A 16,550-nucleotide genomic window follows, 5' to 3' on the forward strand; every position below is an offset into this window, starting at 1 on the left:
ACACAATATAATTCTCTATATTGTATACCTTCCTGTCAATTATTCGTATTTATTTATTATTTTACTATAACGGAAATTAACTAAGTCAAATCATGAAATGATAAATAGTTAGATAATCAATGATAATATTGAGAAGAAATTTTTGTTTTTTTTATATTTGAAAAGGAAAAATTTGATTTTATTGCACAACAGTAACGAATTAATTTCGATTACAAAAATGAAGTGTTTTTTAGTTGAACTTCTCTAAGTAAATGATAGTGAATCTGCAAATTATCCGTTTCATTGAAGTGCTCTTTGGTAAACCACATTTTTTGTTTTTTGGTCTGACGCTAACACAAACCAAGCGGATGGCTTTCCAACTCGTGAGCAGGCAACGTATAACTGCCCATATAAAAAACAATGATTTTCTCAATAATATATTTGAAATTTATCCCGCAAACACTAAGCGATTGGCCTTGCGACTTGTTATTGCGAAAGCAAGGCAAACTGGAAATTGCAATCGTTTGAAGTCAAACGGAAGACCAGTCGGAATCATTGGTATGTCATCAAATCGCCAGCAATATTTGATTGAATGGTGAAATTCAGTGCGTGTACATCATTATTCTTTGTGGCAAGAATTTCTCGTTGACTTAACCAAGCATAATTCTGATAACTCCCACTAATGTCATTACTCGAATTTTTAATTACGGTGCGTGAAGTTCCAGCAATTTGCACTAAGGCACGATGCCATGCACCACTAATTTTCTTAGCTATAAACCTTGTGGAACCCGAGACCTTTCCGACGAATGCAAAATTGTCGAAATCGGTTTGTGAGTTCTGGAGTTATTTCGTCAGGGAGGAAAACCCGACATATTTTTAAATACATAGAAGATAATGTACTGATATGACAATTGTGGACAAGTGTAGAATGAGAAAAAGCCTTTTCAGCTTGTTTTAATCGTGCTAAAATTCGGCTCTCGCTTGAAGATGAAACTATTGATTGTTTATCTTTTTTAAGAGCATATTTAACAAAAAATATAAGCTATTAATTGAATTTTTTGTTTCCCTAAATATGTAATTCCATACGTAAAATATAGCATAGAAGTTTAATATATATTTTTTTACTTGCACGTTTTTTTTGTACCTATCTACTCCTATTCATAAAATAAATGATATGTACTCATTTTAGAAAAATAATAATGTTAATATGTTAATATAGCAACTGCGGTAATAAAAATATGACTAGTGAATTTTTCATTGACAATACCGGTATTAATACCGCAATCCTGGTATTACAAATGCCAAATATCGAAAAACGGTATTCAGATTTTAATGCGGTATGAAGTCCTGGCAGCAAATGTCCGGAAAAATTAATTTCTTTTGGAAATATATTTGGGTCTATATTTCCAAATAAAAAAAATACTACTAAAGCTACTGCTTTGTATCACGAAGAAACGGCCCGTACGATATTTGCCAAAAACTGTCATCACGTTTCCGAAACGGTATCTTTCGATCGGTTTTAGATTTTCGAAATCGGTTCAAGATTTTTTTTGCAAAAACATGAACGTATAATTTTACAATTTTCTGCTATTTTTAAATAAACGTCTTGCAAAGCTAACCATTCCTTATGGAATTTCATCGAATGTCATTTAGATTTTGGAAATCGGTTCAGGCGTTTATGAAAAAACGTCGACGAAAGGCCAAAAATCGACCAAGATACTTTTCCCATATTTGGTCACAAACGATTCAGAATGATTTAAAAAGTCGAAAAAACTTATTTGGAACGTTAATTAATAATAAATATAGTTCTATATATTTTAACTATATATTTAACAAAATAATACTATTAACAACCACAAATAAAAGTTTTGAGATCTAAAATAATAAAATATCTAACAATAACAAATTTACTAAAATTATCTAATTTGACTTTATGCAATCATAATTTCCAATCCCAAGGCAAACAAATTGTTCCATCGCTCAAAACTGAGTAATAATTTGTAACATGCACGGCAGAACCGCAAAGAAGATTCGTATCGATTATGCTAGAATTGATTTTTAATAATCTTTCTAAACAATTTATCATATTCTCAGGAGATATTGAATCATCTTTCGTTAAGCTTTCAAGACAGAAAGCTGTAACACAAAGATCCAAGAGATATTTTTCTTTATGTTTATTCCTGAAAGCAGGCCTCATATAAAAAATAAAGTTACATAATTTTAATTTACTGTTATATTCTCTTACTTGTTATATTCTAACATATTTTTTCTAGCTAGGTCTAGATTTTCTGATATAAAATCCACAAGCAAAGAACCAGGATACGAAGATGGTGTTATTATCTGGCCTGTTGGTGAAACCATCAATGGACCAGCTTCGCTGTAATATTATGTTTTAGTAAAGCTATTATAATTTTAATTAAGAGTTTATATAGCATGAAATAATTACCATTCAACAACAATTTCGAACTCCGATAATTTTTCTGGCCAGTGACTTGGATATTTCGTTTTACTTAAGAAATCTAGTAATGAAGTGGTAATTTTCCGTAAATGAGATGCATATTCGCTGGCTAATATTTTTGGCATATATTTTCTAAAACAAAATGAATTGATGTATTAGTTAGTTTTATGATTTTAAACGGAAAATTATATTTGAAGCCGTCTTTTTTAATTGGATGGATTAAGAGAAGTCCAACATGAACATTTCAAAGAAAGAACAGAACAAGAACAAGAAAAGAACAAAAATATTTAAAATTACAAATATTTCCAAACATATTTTATGTAAAGTATTTTATTGTGTGCTAATAATTTATTGGTAGAAAAAATATTAAAAGAATGAGAAAAATCAAATAAAAAAAATGATTTATATGGTAAATAGTTGGTGACTTATTTTTGAATAAAAATTTAGGATGTAGGTTCAAACAGAAACAACTTCGACCCCTGTATCTTCAGAGTGATTTATTTTATTGTTAAAATCTATTTGTAATTTATTTTGCTAGGTTTAGCACTATTTTATATATATTACATATTTATATAATATTAAGAATAATTTTATGGAATTCACTTCATTGTAATAATATACATTATACTAAAAGAAATAGTTATAGTACAGTATAGATTTTTAATTCAAAATTTGTACTAACCTTCTTGCAACTCTAATATCTCGCAAAACTTTTGACAATGCATATTCATGGGCAGGTATGTTTCTTAAAGTTTTTTCATGTGAGTCGACATTTTTGATTAACTATGATTCAAATAATCAAGTAATTATTAAACATTTCTTATATTTTCAATATGAATAACTCACTTCAAACCAGTTATGCCTCACTTCTCCACTATTTAGCATTACATGTCCATCAAGCGATACACCAGTAAATGGAGCAAAAACCAAAACGCGATCTATAATCGCACAAAATTGCAATATATACTATCTAAATGATCATGAAGAATTAATCACTTCTATACAATAATAATAAATCAAGTAAATAATGAAGTATTTAACCTTTTAAAACTTTTAGTGCTTTTGGGTGAAGATTGTACAGTCCCTGGAGGCTTTTGAGGCATCCTCGGTAATGTTCTATATTCCAACCACATTCCCATCTCAATTCAGATAATTGTAAATTGTTTATTAACTCATGCTAAAATGAAATATTCACTTAACACGTTGTAACTAAATAATTACTAATTTTATAAAGTAAATATTCACCTGAAGCCTTTGCACTTCTTCTTTTAATTCCTTCAAAGCATTATATCGCTTTTGGGCAATGGCACCATTTTTGGACAACCAATTTCTGAAATAGATTTAAAACTTTCATTAATAAATTAATAGCAAAACCACCTACGTGAGTATATGTAAGCAAATAAATCGTTCTCGTCCTAACAATTGCAAAATTAACACCAAATTTCGGATTTTCCTGTTCAAGATAGTTATTTAACTAATAACAGCCCAGTTTTACAATTTTTGATGCATTAAGCTAATTTACAAATAAACTCTTGGTTGAAAAAGCAACATAAGTAAGTAGAAATAATTTAAATGCACGAATTAACTAAGTGTGTTCCATAAATTTGAGCTTAAACAGAGTTACTATTTATTCCTTTTTCTTTTTGTTCAAAAGTTTAAATATTTTACTCACTAAATTAGATTTATGAATATTCTGTTTCGATTTATAAACAACCCTTAAATGCTTCTGAATTCACAATAAAGTTGACTAAATTAATATTTTTAAGAAATGCATTGATGATTTTTTTCCATAATATTTATGAATAGCTTTGTCTCAAACAAAGGTATAATGTAGGCATGTTACATATCTTTTATTTGTGCTATATAATAAAGTGATCATAAAAAGCTATATAATATACATACTTCAAACTTTCTGCCTCCTTCGCTTTCTGCGTAGCAAAAATTATATCAGCAAACAAATCTTTTTCAATATCATCAGTGTGTTTTGATTTGTATCTTCTGCAAAATAAAAATTTATTAACTTATTGTGCAATCTTATTATAAAATAATCATTACTTTACCTTTTAACCTCGTTAACAGTTGAGGATTTAGGTTTTTGTATTTTATCTAATTGATCTGTTGGTAATTTGCAAGCTCTAAGAATGCCTCTAATTGTAGAGTGTGTATTTTCCTGTGCATTGAGTGGAATATATACTAATAAAAATTTATCTGAAACAAAAAATATTTCAATATTTGCATACATAATATATTAATATACATTTGTACATCACCTCTATCAGAAGTTGTTCTTAAATAAAAAGGTAGTTTAGTCGAACGAATTGCTTTTCCTGATTGTAAACTAGTTAAAAATGAACTAAGTTGCTTCAACGAATTTTCATTGACGGACTAAAAGAAAGAATTATTTGAAATGTTATGTAAACACTACAAATGAAAGGAATACATTTTTTTATTACTCTTTGTTCTGGATGTTTTCCAAAGAAATCAGGGTGCACAGCAAAATAAAATGGCCTTAAAATAGATGCAATTTCGGCGGTATTCAAAAAACGGTATATTTGCTGGTACCATTTACTGGGACAGAAACTGTAAAAATAAAAATTACATTTGAAAAATGTTAATTAAATAATTTTATGGTGCCGTTTATAAACAACCTTTTATGAGTGAAAGTAAACATTTATATCACATAATTTACCCCACATGAATATATATATCTATTACACTTAAATTGCCAAAAATTGTAAGTTATTTTAAACTGACGTAAATTGTCGAATGGGTATTATTTTGTCAGCTGTTCATGTTTCATAATAAGTCGGTCGACATCTATTGTTTCAGTTTCAAACTGAAAATTGATGAATGTAAATAATAATCATAGATGTCACGATAGAAGTTTCAAACTGCTGTAAAGCTGTAAGTGGAATTCTGTCTTAAGGCAATTAGGGCATCGTGCCTTAAAGCAAATTGCTGGAACTTCCCGTACCAAAAATTTTTTTTTTAAAAAAAACAATTAACATTTTTGAAAAAAATTTACTTCGAAAAAATAAGATTTTTGAGAAACTATAAATTGGACCAAAAATTACTTTTTTTTGAAAAAAAAAGATTTAAAAAAAAAAAAATATTTTTTTTTTATTTTGACATATTTTGGAAGATCTAAACTTTTTTTCAAAGCAATCGTACTGCTTTAACTGCATAAAGACGAAATATCAAAGCGCGTAAGCGCCAAAAGTCGCCGTCTAACGCGTAAACATTGGTACGGAACCCATAGGACTGTAAACCAAATTCATACTTATTGTTAAAATCTCTATAAAATATCTGATAATTTGATATGCATAAGTCTAATGATCATTTTTGACCGCCAAATGGCATTTTTTTTACTTTTTTCATTAGATCTCCGAAACCGCTAGACCTGCCTTTATGAAAATTTGATCGGTTCTTCACCTAGTCAACAAAAGTAAAATGTTTTTTGAATTATTAAAATCGGACGCTCCGTTCTCTTAAAAACTGAGGTACCGTTTTTGGCACTTTTTGCCCCATATCTTCAGAACGGCTAGACCTACCTTCGCCAAAAACTAATCAGCACGTCTCCTTATCAATACGAATCGAATGTTCTTTAAATTATTCAAAATGCTTCATCAGTGTTCCCGAAATCGTCGACGAAAATTTGTATCCGCACACACATACATACACGCACGCACGCACGCACACACACACACACACACACATACATCCATTTTTTCTAAGGTATGCCAAATTATTCAGAAACCTCTGAAACGTAAAAATATATAAAAATTTTCATTTTCGATTTTTTTTGATTACTATAACTTACCCTAACAGGAAGTTAACTAGTGGGGCGCTTGGCATCGTGCCTTAAAGAATATTGCTGGAGCTTCCCGTACCGTATTTAAACATACGAGGGGGCAAAATAATCAGTCAACAAAAATGTCTATAAATAAATATTATAAAAACTAGAATTTTCATTATTTGTTCCCTGTAGACAAAATGTGAAAACTTATTAGATTAGACCATATTTGACGACGTTGTCTAAATATGTTTGAATTAAATGTATATAAACATAATCTAATTAAGCAGACTTATTGTTAGAATGAACCATAGATAAAAGAAGAGTATATGGAATGAACATATTTTATTTCAAATGCATCAATTTTTCGTTTGCGAAATATATGCATTGAGTTAACAATATGAAATAGTTCATGATGTAGTATCAACCAATACTTTTCTTTTATCTATGGTATCAACTATACTAATCTAAAACTAATCAGCACGTCTCCTTATCAATACAAATCGAATGTTTTTTGAATTATTCAAATCGGTTGACCGGTGTTCCTGAAATCGTCGACGAAAATTTGTATCGAAGCGCGCACGCACACACACACACATACTTTCATTTTTTTAAGGTATGCCAAAATAATCAGAAACCTTTGAAACGTAAAGATAAATAAAAGAATTTATTTTCAAATTTCTAGCAATTACTATAACTTACCCTACGGTAAGTAGATAATAATAGTGCAATCCATCCATTATTATGAACTTCCTCCGATCCTTGCACAAATCGCGCTTCTTATAGAGTTACATCAAATTACTTTGAAATGTCGAGAAAACAAAATTAGTAATCAGCTTTCAGACAAAACATACGTCTTCCAGAAGTATTATATATATATGATCAAAAATAAAATATGTGTAACCACATAAAAAATGAGTAGTTAACTACTATAAATAAATACGCATAAAATTAGCAGTGAATCATGAAATTAATTAATAATTGTACAATAGTAATATATATATATATATTATATATATATATATATATATATATATTATATTACTATTGTACAATTATTAATTAATTTCATGATTCACTGCTAATTTTATGCGTATTTATTTATAGTAGTTAACTACTCATTTTTTATGTGGTTACACATATTTTATTTTTAATCATCTGCACAGAGTATTCATGAATTTATAACTCTTTTTAATATTCTCTACAGTGTGGAGTCTACACGAAGCGAATACAAAAATTTTGTTTTTATGAAATAAAAATGTTATTTTTCATAATAAATATGTTTACTTCATTTAATAAATAGATTTAATTTTAAAAATTATTAAATTTGCATATCTAGGTATGTCCCTTGAATAGGTTTTTTAAATAATGAACTTTCACCATATACATCAAACATCCACTTGTCGAGTTCGATGTAAGCCTGAGTGTCAAATCGATAAAGTAGTTTGGAAATGGCCTGGAATATTATGACAATATTTTATGTAGCAATTATTACAAGATTTTATTCAAATTGCTTACCCTTGCTATTAACTCAGTACACTGCAAATGTTTTGTATCTGAAAAACAAATTATGTGTTTATAGATAGATATTGATTTATCTATTTTAATTTTGCATGTAAAGAATATTGAAAAAAATGATTGAGTAATAAATAAAAGAACAGAACAAAAAATCATTCAAATAAATCATTTAAGAATTGAACAAATGTATAATATTATATATGTATCAATTTTATCACGCTTTTTGTAAAATTTTGTATGTATATTGCTAAATATGTGCTTTACCTTCTATATCACAGAATAAATTCGATAACAATATTTCAATAATTTTTCCACGTATACATAACCAGTTTTCACCAATTGCTGTTAGCAAGTTGCATAACTGTTCTATTATTGCAATATCATATAATGCTACATTGGAATTAACTATTATTGGTTTCTCTTCATTGTCTTTATTGAAAACATTTTTGCACTCAATGATATCGTCAACATTCATTATCATACTCGAATTATTTTCATCAATTATATTGATATCAGTTTGAAAATCACTTTCCATGCATTCAATTTTAATTTCATCATTGATAATTTCTGGTTCTCTTTTTATATCAATGCTGCAATTTGCATAATCATATACTGTTGATTTATTTGATGAATTTTTATCTGTATGTAAAAATAGTATTTGGCTTAATTGCTGTACTACATGATAAAGCTAAAATCAAATATCAAAATTTAAAAATGTATAAGTAAAAGAAATTATAAAAATATGAATCGAAAGATTTTACATACTTCATTATAGACAGAGGCTGTCCTTATTAATCGATTATTAGACAATGCTTGAAGTATTAAAAGTACTCTGTGATACATAATTTCAGTTACATTCAACATTTGACTATTGTTTCTATCGTTTGTCAATATTTGTAAATAGTTTTTCAGCACTAAAGCACATAAAATTAATAAATTTGGAAGAATAGGTTCAAACTGTTCTACTGTTCTTAATGTATGTAAGCATTCTTTTCAGTGTTTTAGTAGAACCAGATAATAGGCCTAAAAGTATAAACATTTTATTTAACAAGTAAATTATGTTTACAAATTTATACACACACACACATATATATATATATATATATATATATACTTAATATTGTATATATACAGAACAACAATACCTCTGCTAATTTTTGTGTAAAATGTTTGTATTAAAGCAGTATCCTGTTGCATTTGAAAATAATTTACTTTCAATCCCAATTGACTAGTTTGTTCAAAGATGATTTCCTTTTGTATCTCATTCAAAATATCGATTATATGATCCTAAAAATATTATTAACTATTAGTAATAAAAATCAAATATATCAAAATAGTATCTTATGATTTCTGTTTACATAAATATCACATTGTGCAACTTTGCAAAAAAAAAATTATAATCTGAAGCCCCAGCAATTAAAACATTAAAATCATCTGATCTATGAAGAGTAAAAAAGTAAACCAAAATATGTTATTACATATTATTAATTTGATTTGATTTCATACTATCATACTTTCACAAAATAATGGGGTTCTGTATCCTTTTCAAAACCTATATTTTCATAAAATGGTTTGGACGATCCCAACACAGCTGGAACATCAGAAGATCTTATAGCATCATTAACTATATCAGTTGTCACAACCCCACCTGTGGGGTGTGCATATGTTTTTATATTCTGAAAGTGAAATTAATGCAATTAAAGAATTTGTAAATAAATTAAAGAGCAAATATGAGTTTACTTTACATGAACTAATTCATATAATTTATAAGTGGCATCATCAGCAAGTCTAGCACAAAATTCTGAAGAAAGTTTCAGATCATCCGAATATAAAAATTGTTCAGCAAAGCATTCAATTGTATCACTTTTAAAAACCGCGAATTGTCCCTAAAATAAATGAAGTATTTTAATTGCTACAATTTGTTAGAAAAAATTAATATTAGCATATACTTCTGTTGAATCGTTGTCTCGTTTCACATCATCTTGATTATCCGAAGATGTTGATTTTGTATGCTTTCGGCTTTTTGTAGTTCCTGACTTTTTATGGTTAGTTTTGCTTGTTGATGGAGATGTTTTATTTACGTGTATCATGTTGAAACTAAAGATAATTTTAATGCTGCAACTATGAAGTTTTTCTTTGAAGATATATTCATATATTTACATATATATATATGCCTTAAATTTTCATAACCATTAAAAACGAATTGTAAATGACAGATGTAAAATAACAGATAACAAATGAAAACCTTCAGTGTTACCAACTGGATCATAAAGCAGAACAGCAACGCCGGAAAAAACTTTAAAAAATACTAGACGGAATAGATGGAGGAAACATAGAAAACTGTAAATACATGGTAAATACATAGATTAAAGAAGAGTATGTGTAAACATAGATAAAAGAAGAGTATAAGTGTGTAAATATCAAATTAAAAAAATTAAATCTAGTTTCATCTTGCTATCATTTATTTATAGCATATAACTAGGTTGAAAGTGGCATTTAGCCTTAAGGCGAGTTACATTAACTTCCCGAAATGAGTAAGAATTGACTTAATCAATCTAAATTAAAATTTAGATAAAATTTTCAAAAATAAAATTATCGCTTTCAATTAAATCTGAACATTGCGATTTCGAATAGAATATTCAAAAAAAGGTTTCTAAAAATCGGCATTTTTTTTTTCAACAGTTAATTTCAAGAAAATAGCCCGGTAGATTTTCACCAAAAACTAATCAGCACGATTCCCAACTAATATCTTTCGAAAGGTTTTTGAATTTTTAAAATCGATTCAAAATTGCGGGCTAAAATGCGTAGACGAAAAGTTACTCACTTTTCTACTATTAACAAAGAAACGGTTAGGCTGATCATCGTGCAAAATTGATAAACGCTAGCCCTCATCGGGATACATAAAAAAAATTAAATTAAATGGTATTAATTTTTTGAAATCGATCCAACCGTTTTTGAGAAAACGTCGATATGCGGCAAAAAAATCTGTTCACACACACAGACACGCACGCATACTTTTTCCAAATTCGGTCTCATTCGATTCAGAATGGCTTGAAACGTCGAAAAAAAAACTTCTCCTTCGGGAAGTTGATGATGGTAATAAATCATGAAAAGGTTGGAAATTCATGTAATCAGTCAAAGTTTTAATTAATCAATAATTATAAAGATAAATTAAGTAAACTAAATATTACCAAATAATATTAGTTTCGTTTAAAAGCTAATATTGCAATTCTTCAGAAAATGTGACCAGCAATTTTTGGAGAAGTTCATTCATAGAACAGTTTAATATTTTTTTCATTTATAAAAACTAAAAAAATATAACTATGATAGCATTTTTCAAAAGAAATTATTAAGAATGAAAACAATTATGATCTCAAACAGTTTATTATATTCATTACAAGCATCCTAACTTCATAATCTAACTAAAAGCGATCATGACTGTCCCTCAACATTGGTTTTACCAAGAGTTTTCTCCTTATTCCTTTCATTACATGTTTTTCTAAAGTTTCCAAATATTGTGATTTATTTTCTTGCTTAAATCAAAGATCACATAACTTTTTAAAAACTTTAGGATCCTGCTCCACCTAAAATACCAGACATATTAGTTAGGTTTTTTTTTTCTTCTAGAATTTTTAAAAGTTGTGTTTTGTTTCCTTGCTTATCAAGCCAAAGATCATATAACTCTTCAAAAGTTTTAGGTTTCTTCAAGATATTGGACACCAAAGCTAGATCTACTCCATTTTAATTTAGAGTTTTTAAATATAGTGTTGTACTTCCTTGGTTATCAAATCAAAGATCATATAACTCTTTAAACGTTTCAGAAGTTGACCCCTCTGCCCCATTCAAATAGTGGATATTCAAACTAAACCTCCATCACTGTTCTTACAATTACTTGCTTATCAAACAAAAGATCATACAACTCTTTAAAAGTGTTTGGAGCTAGACCTACTCCATTGCCTTTTAGAGTATTTAAATATTGTGTTTTATTTTCTTCCGCATTAAACAAAAGATCAAAAAATTCTTTAAAAAGAGCATTAGATACTGATATTCAAACGAAACCTCCACTGTTCTTTCAATTGCTTGCTTATCAAACCAAAGATCATACAACTCTTTAAAAGTGTTAGGAGCTAGACCTACTCCATTGTCTTTTAGAGTATTTAAATATTGTGTTTTATTTCCTTCTGCATTAAACAAAAGATCAAACAATTCTTTAAAAGGAGCATTAGATACTGCTCTACCCGCTCTACCTAAAATACTGAACCTATTAGAAAGTTTTATTGACTCCTTTTTTAGAGTTTTTAAATATTGTGTTGAGTTTTCTTGCTCATCAAGCCTAAGATAATATAACTCTTTAAAAGTTTTAGGAGGCTCAGATCCAGATGAACCTAAAAATGTGGAAACATTAGTCAGATTTATTTCTTCTCCTTTTAGAACTTCTAGATATTTTGTCCCTTCTCCTGTAATTAAAAAATCTACAAACTGATTAAATGCAAGCAAAGTGTTTCTTTTCTACCAACCACCCTTCTAGCAAATTTTTTTCTCCATTAGACAAATCCTGTTTAGGTTCACCTTGTAAATTACTAGGAAATACCGAATCTTCATTACTAATAACATTTATATCCTTGTGCGCCCTATTTGGTGCTTTATTATCTTTATTCATTACATTCTTCTTGTTTTATGATTTTCCTTATCAGTACTCCTTGAAGAATCATTTTGTTATGTGAAGAATTTTCAATATCTGGCAATAGTATAGAAATATAAAATTGAGAAATATTTGAATTAGACCTACTATATTACCATAAACTTCTTCTCTAGAAACTTTTATGCTTCTCTTTATATCTTTTTCCATATTACTGAGAAGTGGTACATAGTGGTTCCTATAATTCACTATGTAAATAATATTTTCTGTACCTACCTTACTGTTAACAACATATGTTAACCATCTATCTCTTCATCTAGCAATTAAATAAATCTTACTTTTATGCCATACTATTTACAGATCATTTTTATCCTTCAATTTATGGTCTTCTCCGTATTACATTTTCTAACTTTAGAATTTTTATTTCTGAACTACAGCTTGTATTTTCAATGCCTTCTACAAAATTCAATACGCAGAATATATTTACAAAGTTTTTTACCTTCTCCCTTTAAAGCACTATGTTATCATTAACCAGTGATTGAATAATTTGTTTTGCATATTGCTTACAATTTACTCGTAAGGATTTTAAATTAAATCTTGTATTACCTTCAATCATACCTTTTATGTTTTAATTCGTTCAATACTTAAGGTATGGAATCAAAGAAACAATTCTCTTCCCCTATATCAGATCCTATCTTAAAGCCCGTATGCAATTTTTTCCTTAGCGTCTCTAAAAGTTGATAAAGCTTCTTTTCTTCCTCTTCACTTCGCTTTTGCATTTTTAACCTACTGAAAATTGAAATAGTGCTCTTACTATTAGGAGCACACCTATAGAGCACACATTATTGTAGTGTCGAGAACTAGTAAAATCACTAGACCTTTTAATCCCTGCTATCATATTGACTCACCATAGTAAACTATTCACATGATAGTTGAGAAAAAAGTTGAAAATGAAAAATGGAAAGTTATCTTTTTATGACTTACAATATAAGTATATACATGTTATATATTTCAATATTTTTTGTCATTAAATTAATAATATAAGTAATTGCTTTTGTTAAATTTACAATAATAACTGAGAGAAAAGTTTTTTTCGAATCGTGTGGTATAAGCGATTATATACTCAAATGATACATTTTACATACCCTCATTTTATCCCTTTACTACTCACTAGGAAATACCGAAGGTTACAAACATATTATTATAATGTCTAGGTATATAAACTAATGTAACCTAACCTAACTTACATGTCATGCTTTTCTTTTCACAAGTTACCAGTGATACCATCTGTGAAGGAGCTGGAATTTCTCTCCAATAAAATCCAATAAAATTTCGTTAAATCGGCTACCGAATTTGAAAAATAATTATTAAATACAGTGGTTTTCCATCCCCAGACAATAACATAATGTATTCAAGGTGGTATTTCTACTTACGAGTGCAATGACCCAACATACGAGTGTTCCGAGAGACAAGCCGCTCGAGGAGCGATTCGTTGCTTCGATGTACGAGCAAAATTCGACATACGAGCTATGCGTGAGTAAGAAGCACAACGTGAGCTTATAGGGGTGCGAATGAGACAGATTTATCTGGCAGCGGTGTAATCGGTGGACGTATCGCTATTTCTCTTGCGTAATATTAATTGTGCCTTTATTCTTGTGCATTGTGTCAGAAATAACTATATATATAAATGTGAGTATATTAAGAATAATTGTAAAAATTGAAATTTTAACTATATGTTAAATTGTGCTGTTATATAATGTGAGTACTTCATGCTTCTTGTAACAATTTATTTACTTTTACCATGGGTCCAAAAAAAAGGGCCATGTCTATTGAATTAAAGCGGGAAATTATTGAAAAACATGAACAAGGTGTGCGAGTAGTGGACTTGGCGAGGATGTACGAGCGTAGCACCTCAATGATATGTACTGTTTTGAAGCAAAAGGAGTTGCTAAAGAGTATAACTCCAGCTAAGGGCGTTGCAATAATTTCTAAGCTTCGGAGTTCTGTTCATGATGAGATGGAGAAAATATTGTTGGAATGGATGGCCCAGGAGCAGTTTGAAGGAACTACTCTAACACAAAGCATCATATGTGAAAAAGCGCGAGCGATTTACGACGAGTTGCTTAACCAGATGCCAAACAATTCCACAAGCGGAGAACCGGAAGACTCATTTAAAGCTAGTCGCGGCTGGTTCGACAATTTCAAAAGAAGAACCGGAATTCAATCAGTAGCCAAACATGGTGAAGCTGCGAGTTCGAACATGAAAGCAGCTGAGGATTATTTCAAGTTTTCAGATTTGATACACACCAAAGGATACATACCTCAACAAGTCTTTAAATGTGACGAAAATAGTTATGTAAATACAGAAGAACAGGAGCTGATAAAGGACATAACACCAGCTAAGAGAGTTACAATCATTCCTAATCTTCAGAGTTCTATACACGAAGAGTTGGAGAAACTACTGATGGTATGGATGATACAGAAGCAGACTGAAGGAACTACTTTAACACAGAGTGCCATATGTGAAAAGGCGCGAACAATTTATGACGAGCTGCTTAACCAGATTCCACACACTTCCACAACCGTAGAATCGGAAGACTCATTTAGAGATATACGTGGCTGGTTTGACAAATTTGAAAACAGAACCGGACATGGTGAAGGGGCAAATTCGAACATGAAGACAGCTGAGGATTGTATCAACAAATTTTCAGATGTGACACACACCAAAGGATACATACCACAACAAGTTTTTAAATGTGACGAAACGGAACTTTTCTGGAAAAGACTGCCGAATAGGACTTACATAACGATAGAAGAGAAGTCGATGCCAGGTTATCACCCCATGAATGATCGGTTAACTCTAGCCCTATGCGCAAATGCGAGTGGCGACTATAAAATTAAGCCACTATTAGTTTATCACTCAGAGGATCCCACAGCGTTTAAGACGCATAGAATTTTGAAAGAAAAACTTAACGTTATGTGGAAAGCACATCCGAAGGCGTGGGTTACCAGAAAAATCTTTGTTGAATGGATAAACTTGGTATTTGGACCTTCTGTTAAAAAATATCTGCTTGAAAACAATCTACCGGTGCAAGCACTTCTTGTCCTAGATAATGGCCGTGCTCACCTGTCAAATCTTGAAGATGATTTACAAATAGATTACAAATTTATAGAATTTTTCTACCTGCCACCGAATACTTCTCCTATCCTCCAGCCATTCAATAAACAGGTGATTTTCAATTTTAAAATGCTATACATTAAGCACATTTTACGGCGTTGCTTTGATGTGACAGACAACACAAACTTGACACTTAGAGAATTCTGGAAAAACCATTTCAATATAGTGATCTGCCTAAAAATTATAAACCAGGCCTGGCAGGATGTTACAACGAGGACCTTAACCTCTGCATGGAAGAAGCTATGGCCGGAGATTGTAGGTGAAATGGCTTTCGAAGAATTCAAACCAGAAGCTGCGGTGGTAGAAGAAATTGTATCTCTGGGTAAATCCATGGGATTGGAGGTCGATGAGAAAGATTTAAACGACCTGGTCGAGGAGCAGTCTCAGGAGTCAACAGTTCAGGAGCTAGATGAGCTACATTTACAGCAGCAAGTTAAACAAGAAAATATTTCCGAGGACGAACAAGAGATGGAGAATGTTATGTCTACAGAAGACATCAAGGAAATATTGGAAATGTGGAACAAAATTGAAAAGTTTGTGGATAAAAATCACCCCGAAAAAGTTGCAACTGCTCGAGCATCAGAGTTGTTTAACGAAACATGTCTAACTCATTTCCGCAACATCATGTCGGAGAGAAACACACAATGTCCATTGGATAGTTTCATTAAATGCGAAGATCAATAATGATAATTTATTAATCTTTATTAACTTCCCGAAGGAGAAGTTTATGTTTTCATCAAAAAATCCGAATCGCTAATTTTATGTTTTCTCGACGTTTCGAGCCATTCTGAATCGAATGAGACCAAATTTGGAAAAAGTATGTGTGTGTGTGTGTGTGTGTGTGTGTGTGTGTGTATGTGTGTGTGTGTGTGTGTGTGAACAGATTTTTTGCCGTAAATCGACGTTTTCTCCAAAACGGTTGGACCGATTTCAAAAATTTAAAAGCCATTTGATGTATCTCGATGAGGACTATCGTCTCTGAGTT

General features: G+C 30.1%; 4 protein-coding genes across 4 annotated transcripts; 1 reads left to right on the forward strand and 3 right to left on the reverse strand.

Annotated features, from left to right (window-relative positions):
* Positions 1–1,918: 1,918 nt before the first annotated feature.
* LOC113365854 (T-cell activation inhibitor, mitochondrial) lies at positions 1,919–5,205 on the reverse strand. The gene is made up of 12 exons (XM_026607398.1): positions 5,086–5,205; positions 4,891–5,017; positions 4,708–4,822; positions 4,498–4,645; positions 4,340–4,435; positions 3,683–3,767; positions 3,479–3,614; positions 3,284–3,375; positions 3,120–3,220; positions 2,426–2,569; positions 2,225–2,356; positions 1,919–2,159 (listed from the first exon to the last, which is right to left on the reverse strand). Exons 1-12 carry the CDS (start codon positions 5,106–5,108, stop codon positions 1,919–1,921), a joined length of 1,440 nt encoding a protein of 479 aa, XP_026463183.1. The 5' UTR covers positions 5,109–5,205.
* A 2,346-nt stretch (positions 5,206–7,551) lies between these two features.
* On the reverse strand, positions 7,552–8,649 carry LOC113367144. Its single transcript, XM_026608773.1, has 4 exons — positions 8,514–8,649; positions 8,013–8,436; positions 7,749–7,786; positions 7,552–7,686 (listed from the first exon to the last, which is right to left on the reverse strand). The coding sequence occupies exons 1-4, from the start codon at positions 8,610–8,612 to the stop codon at positions 7,552–7,554; spliced, it is 696 nt and encodes a 231-aa protein (XP_026464558.1). The 5' UTR covers positions 8,613–8,649.
* LOC113365858 lies at positions 8,630–9,991 on the reverse strand. Its single transcript, XM_026607401.1, has 5 exons — positions 9,698–9,991; positions 9,494–9,634; positions 9,263–9,424; positions 8,894–9,035; positions 8,630–8,771 (listed from the first exon to the last, which is right to left on the reverse strand). Exons 1-5 carry the CDS (start codon positions 9,836–9,838, stop codon positions 8,701–8,703), a joined length of 657 nt encoding a protein of 218 aa, XP_026463186.1. The 5' UTR covers positions 9,839–9,991; the 3' UTR covers positions 8,630–8,700.
* A 4,197-nt stretch (positions 9,992–14,188) lies between these two features.
* On the forward strand, positions 14,189–16,249 carry LOC113367145 (tigger transposable element-derived protein 1-like). The gene has a single exon (XM_026608774.1). It carries the CDS (start codon positions 14,189–14,191, stop codon positions 16,247–16,249), a length of 2,061 nt encoding a protein of 686 aa, XP_026464559.1.
* The last annotated feature ends 301 nt before the right edge of the window (positions 16,250–16,550 follow it).

This window comes from Ctenocephalides felis, unplaced genomic scaffold, assembly GCF_003426905.1.
Source record: "Ctenocephalides felis isolate EL2017-DRISC unplaced genomic scaffold, ASM342690v1 CF-g0.4_SCAFFOLD_01170, whole genome shotgun sequence".
NCBI lineage: Eukaryota > Metazoa > Arthropoda > Insecta > Siphonaptera > Pulicidae > Ctenocephalides > Ctenocephalides felis.

Coding starts and splice junctions, on each gene's coding strand:
- LOC113365854 (XM_026607398.1), bottom strand. CDS start 5,108: ATGTTTACTTTCACTCATAAAAG. Junction 4,436..4,497: donor ACTGTTAACGAGGTTAAAAG/GTAAAGTAATGA, acceptor TTTATTTTGCAG/AAGATACAAATCAAAACACA. Junction 2,160..2,224: donor AATATGTTAGAATATAACAA/GTAAGAGAATAT, acceptor GCCTGCTTTCAG/GAATAAACATAAAGAAAAAT.
- LOC113367144 (XM_026608773.1), bottom strand. CDS start 8,612: ATGTTGAATGTAACTGAAATTATGTATCACAGAGTACTTTTAATACTT. Junction 8,437..8,513: donor CAGCCTCTGTCTATAATGAA/GTATGTAAAATC, acceptor ATTTGATTTTAG/CTTTATCATGTAGTACAGCA. Junction 7,687..7,748: donor GTACTGAGTTAATAGCAAGG/GTAAGCAATTTG, acceptor ATAATATTCCAG/GCCATTTCCAAACTACTTTA.
- LOC113365858 (XM_026607401.1), bottom strand. CDS start 9,838: ATGATACACGTAAATAAAACATCTCCATCAACAAGCAAAACTAACCAT. Junction 9,425..9,493: donor AATTATATGAATTAGTTCAT/GTAAAGTAAACT, acceptor TTTCACTTTCAG/AATATAAAAACATATGCACA. Junction 8,772..8,893: donor TTACACAAAAATTAGCAGAG/GTATTGTTGTTC, acceptor TTATACTTTTAG/GCCTATTATCTGGTTCTACT.
- LOC113367145 (XM_026608774.1), top strand. CDS start 14,189: ATGGGTCCAAAAAAAAGGGCCATGTCTATTGAATTAAAGCGGGAAATT.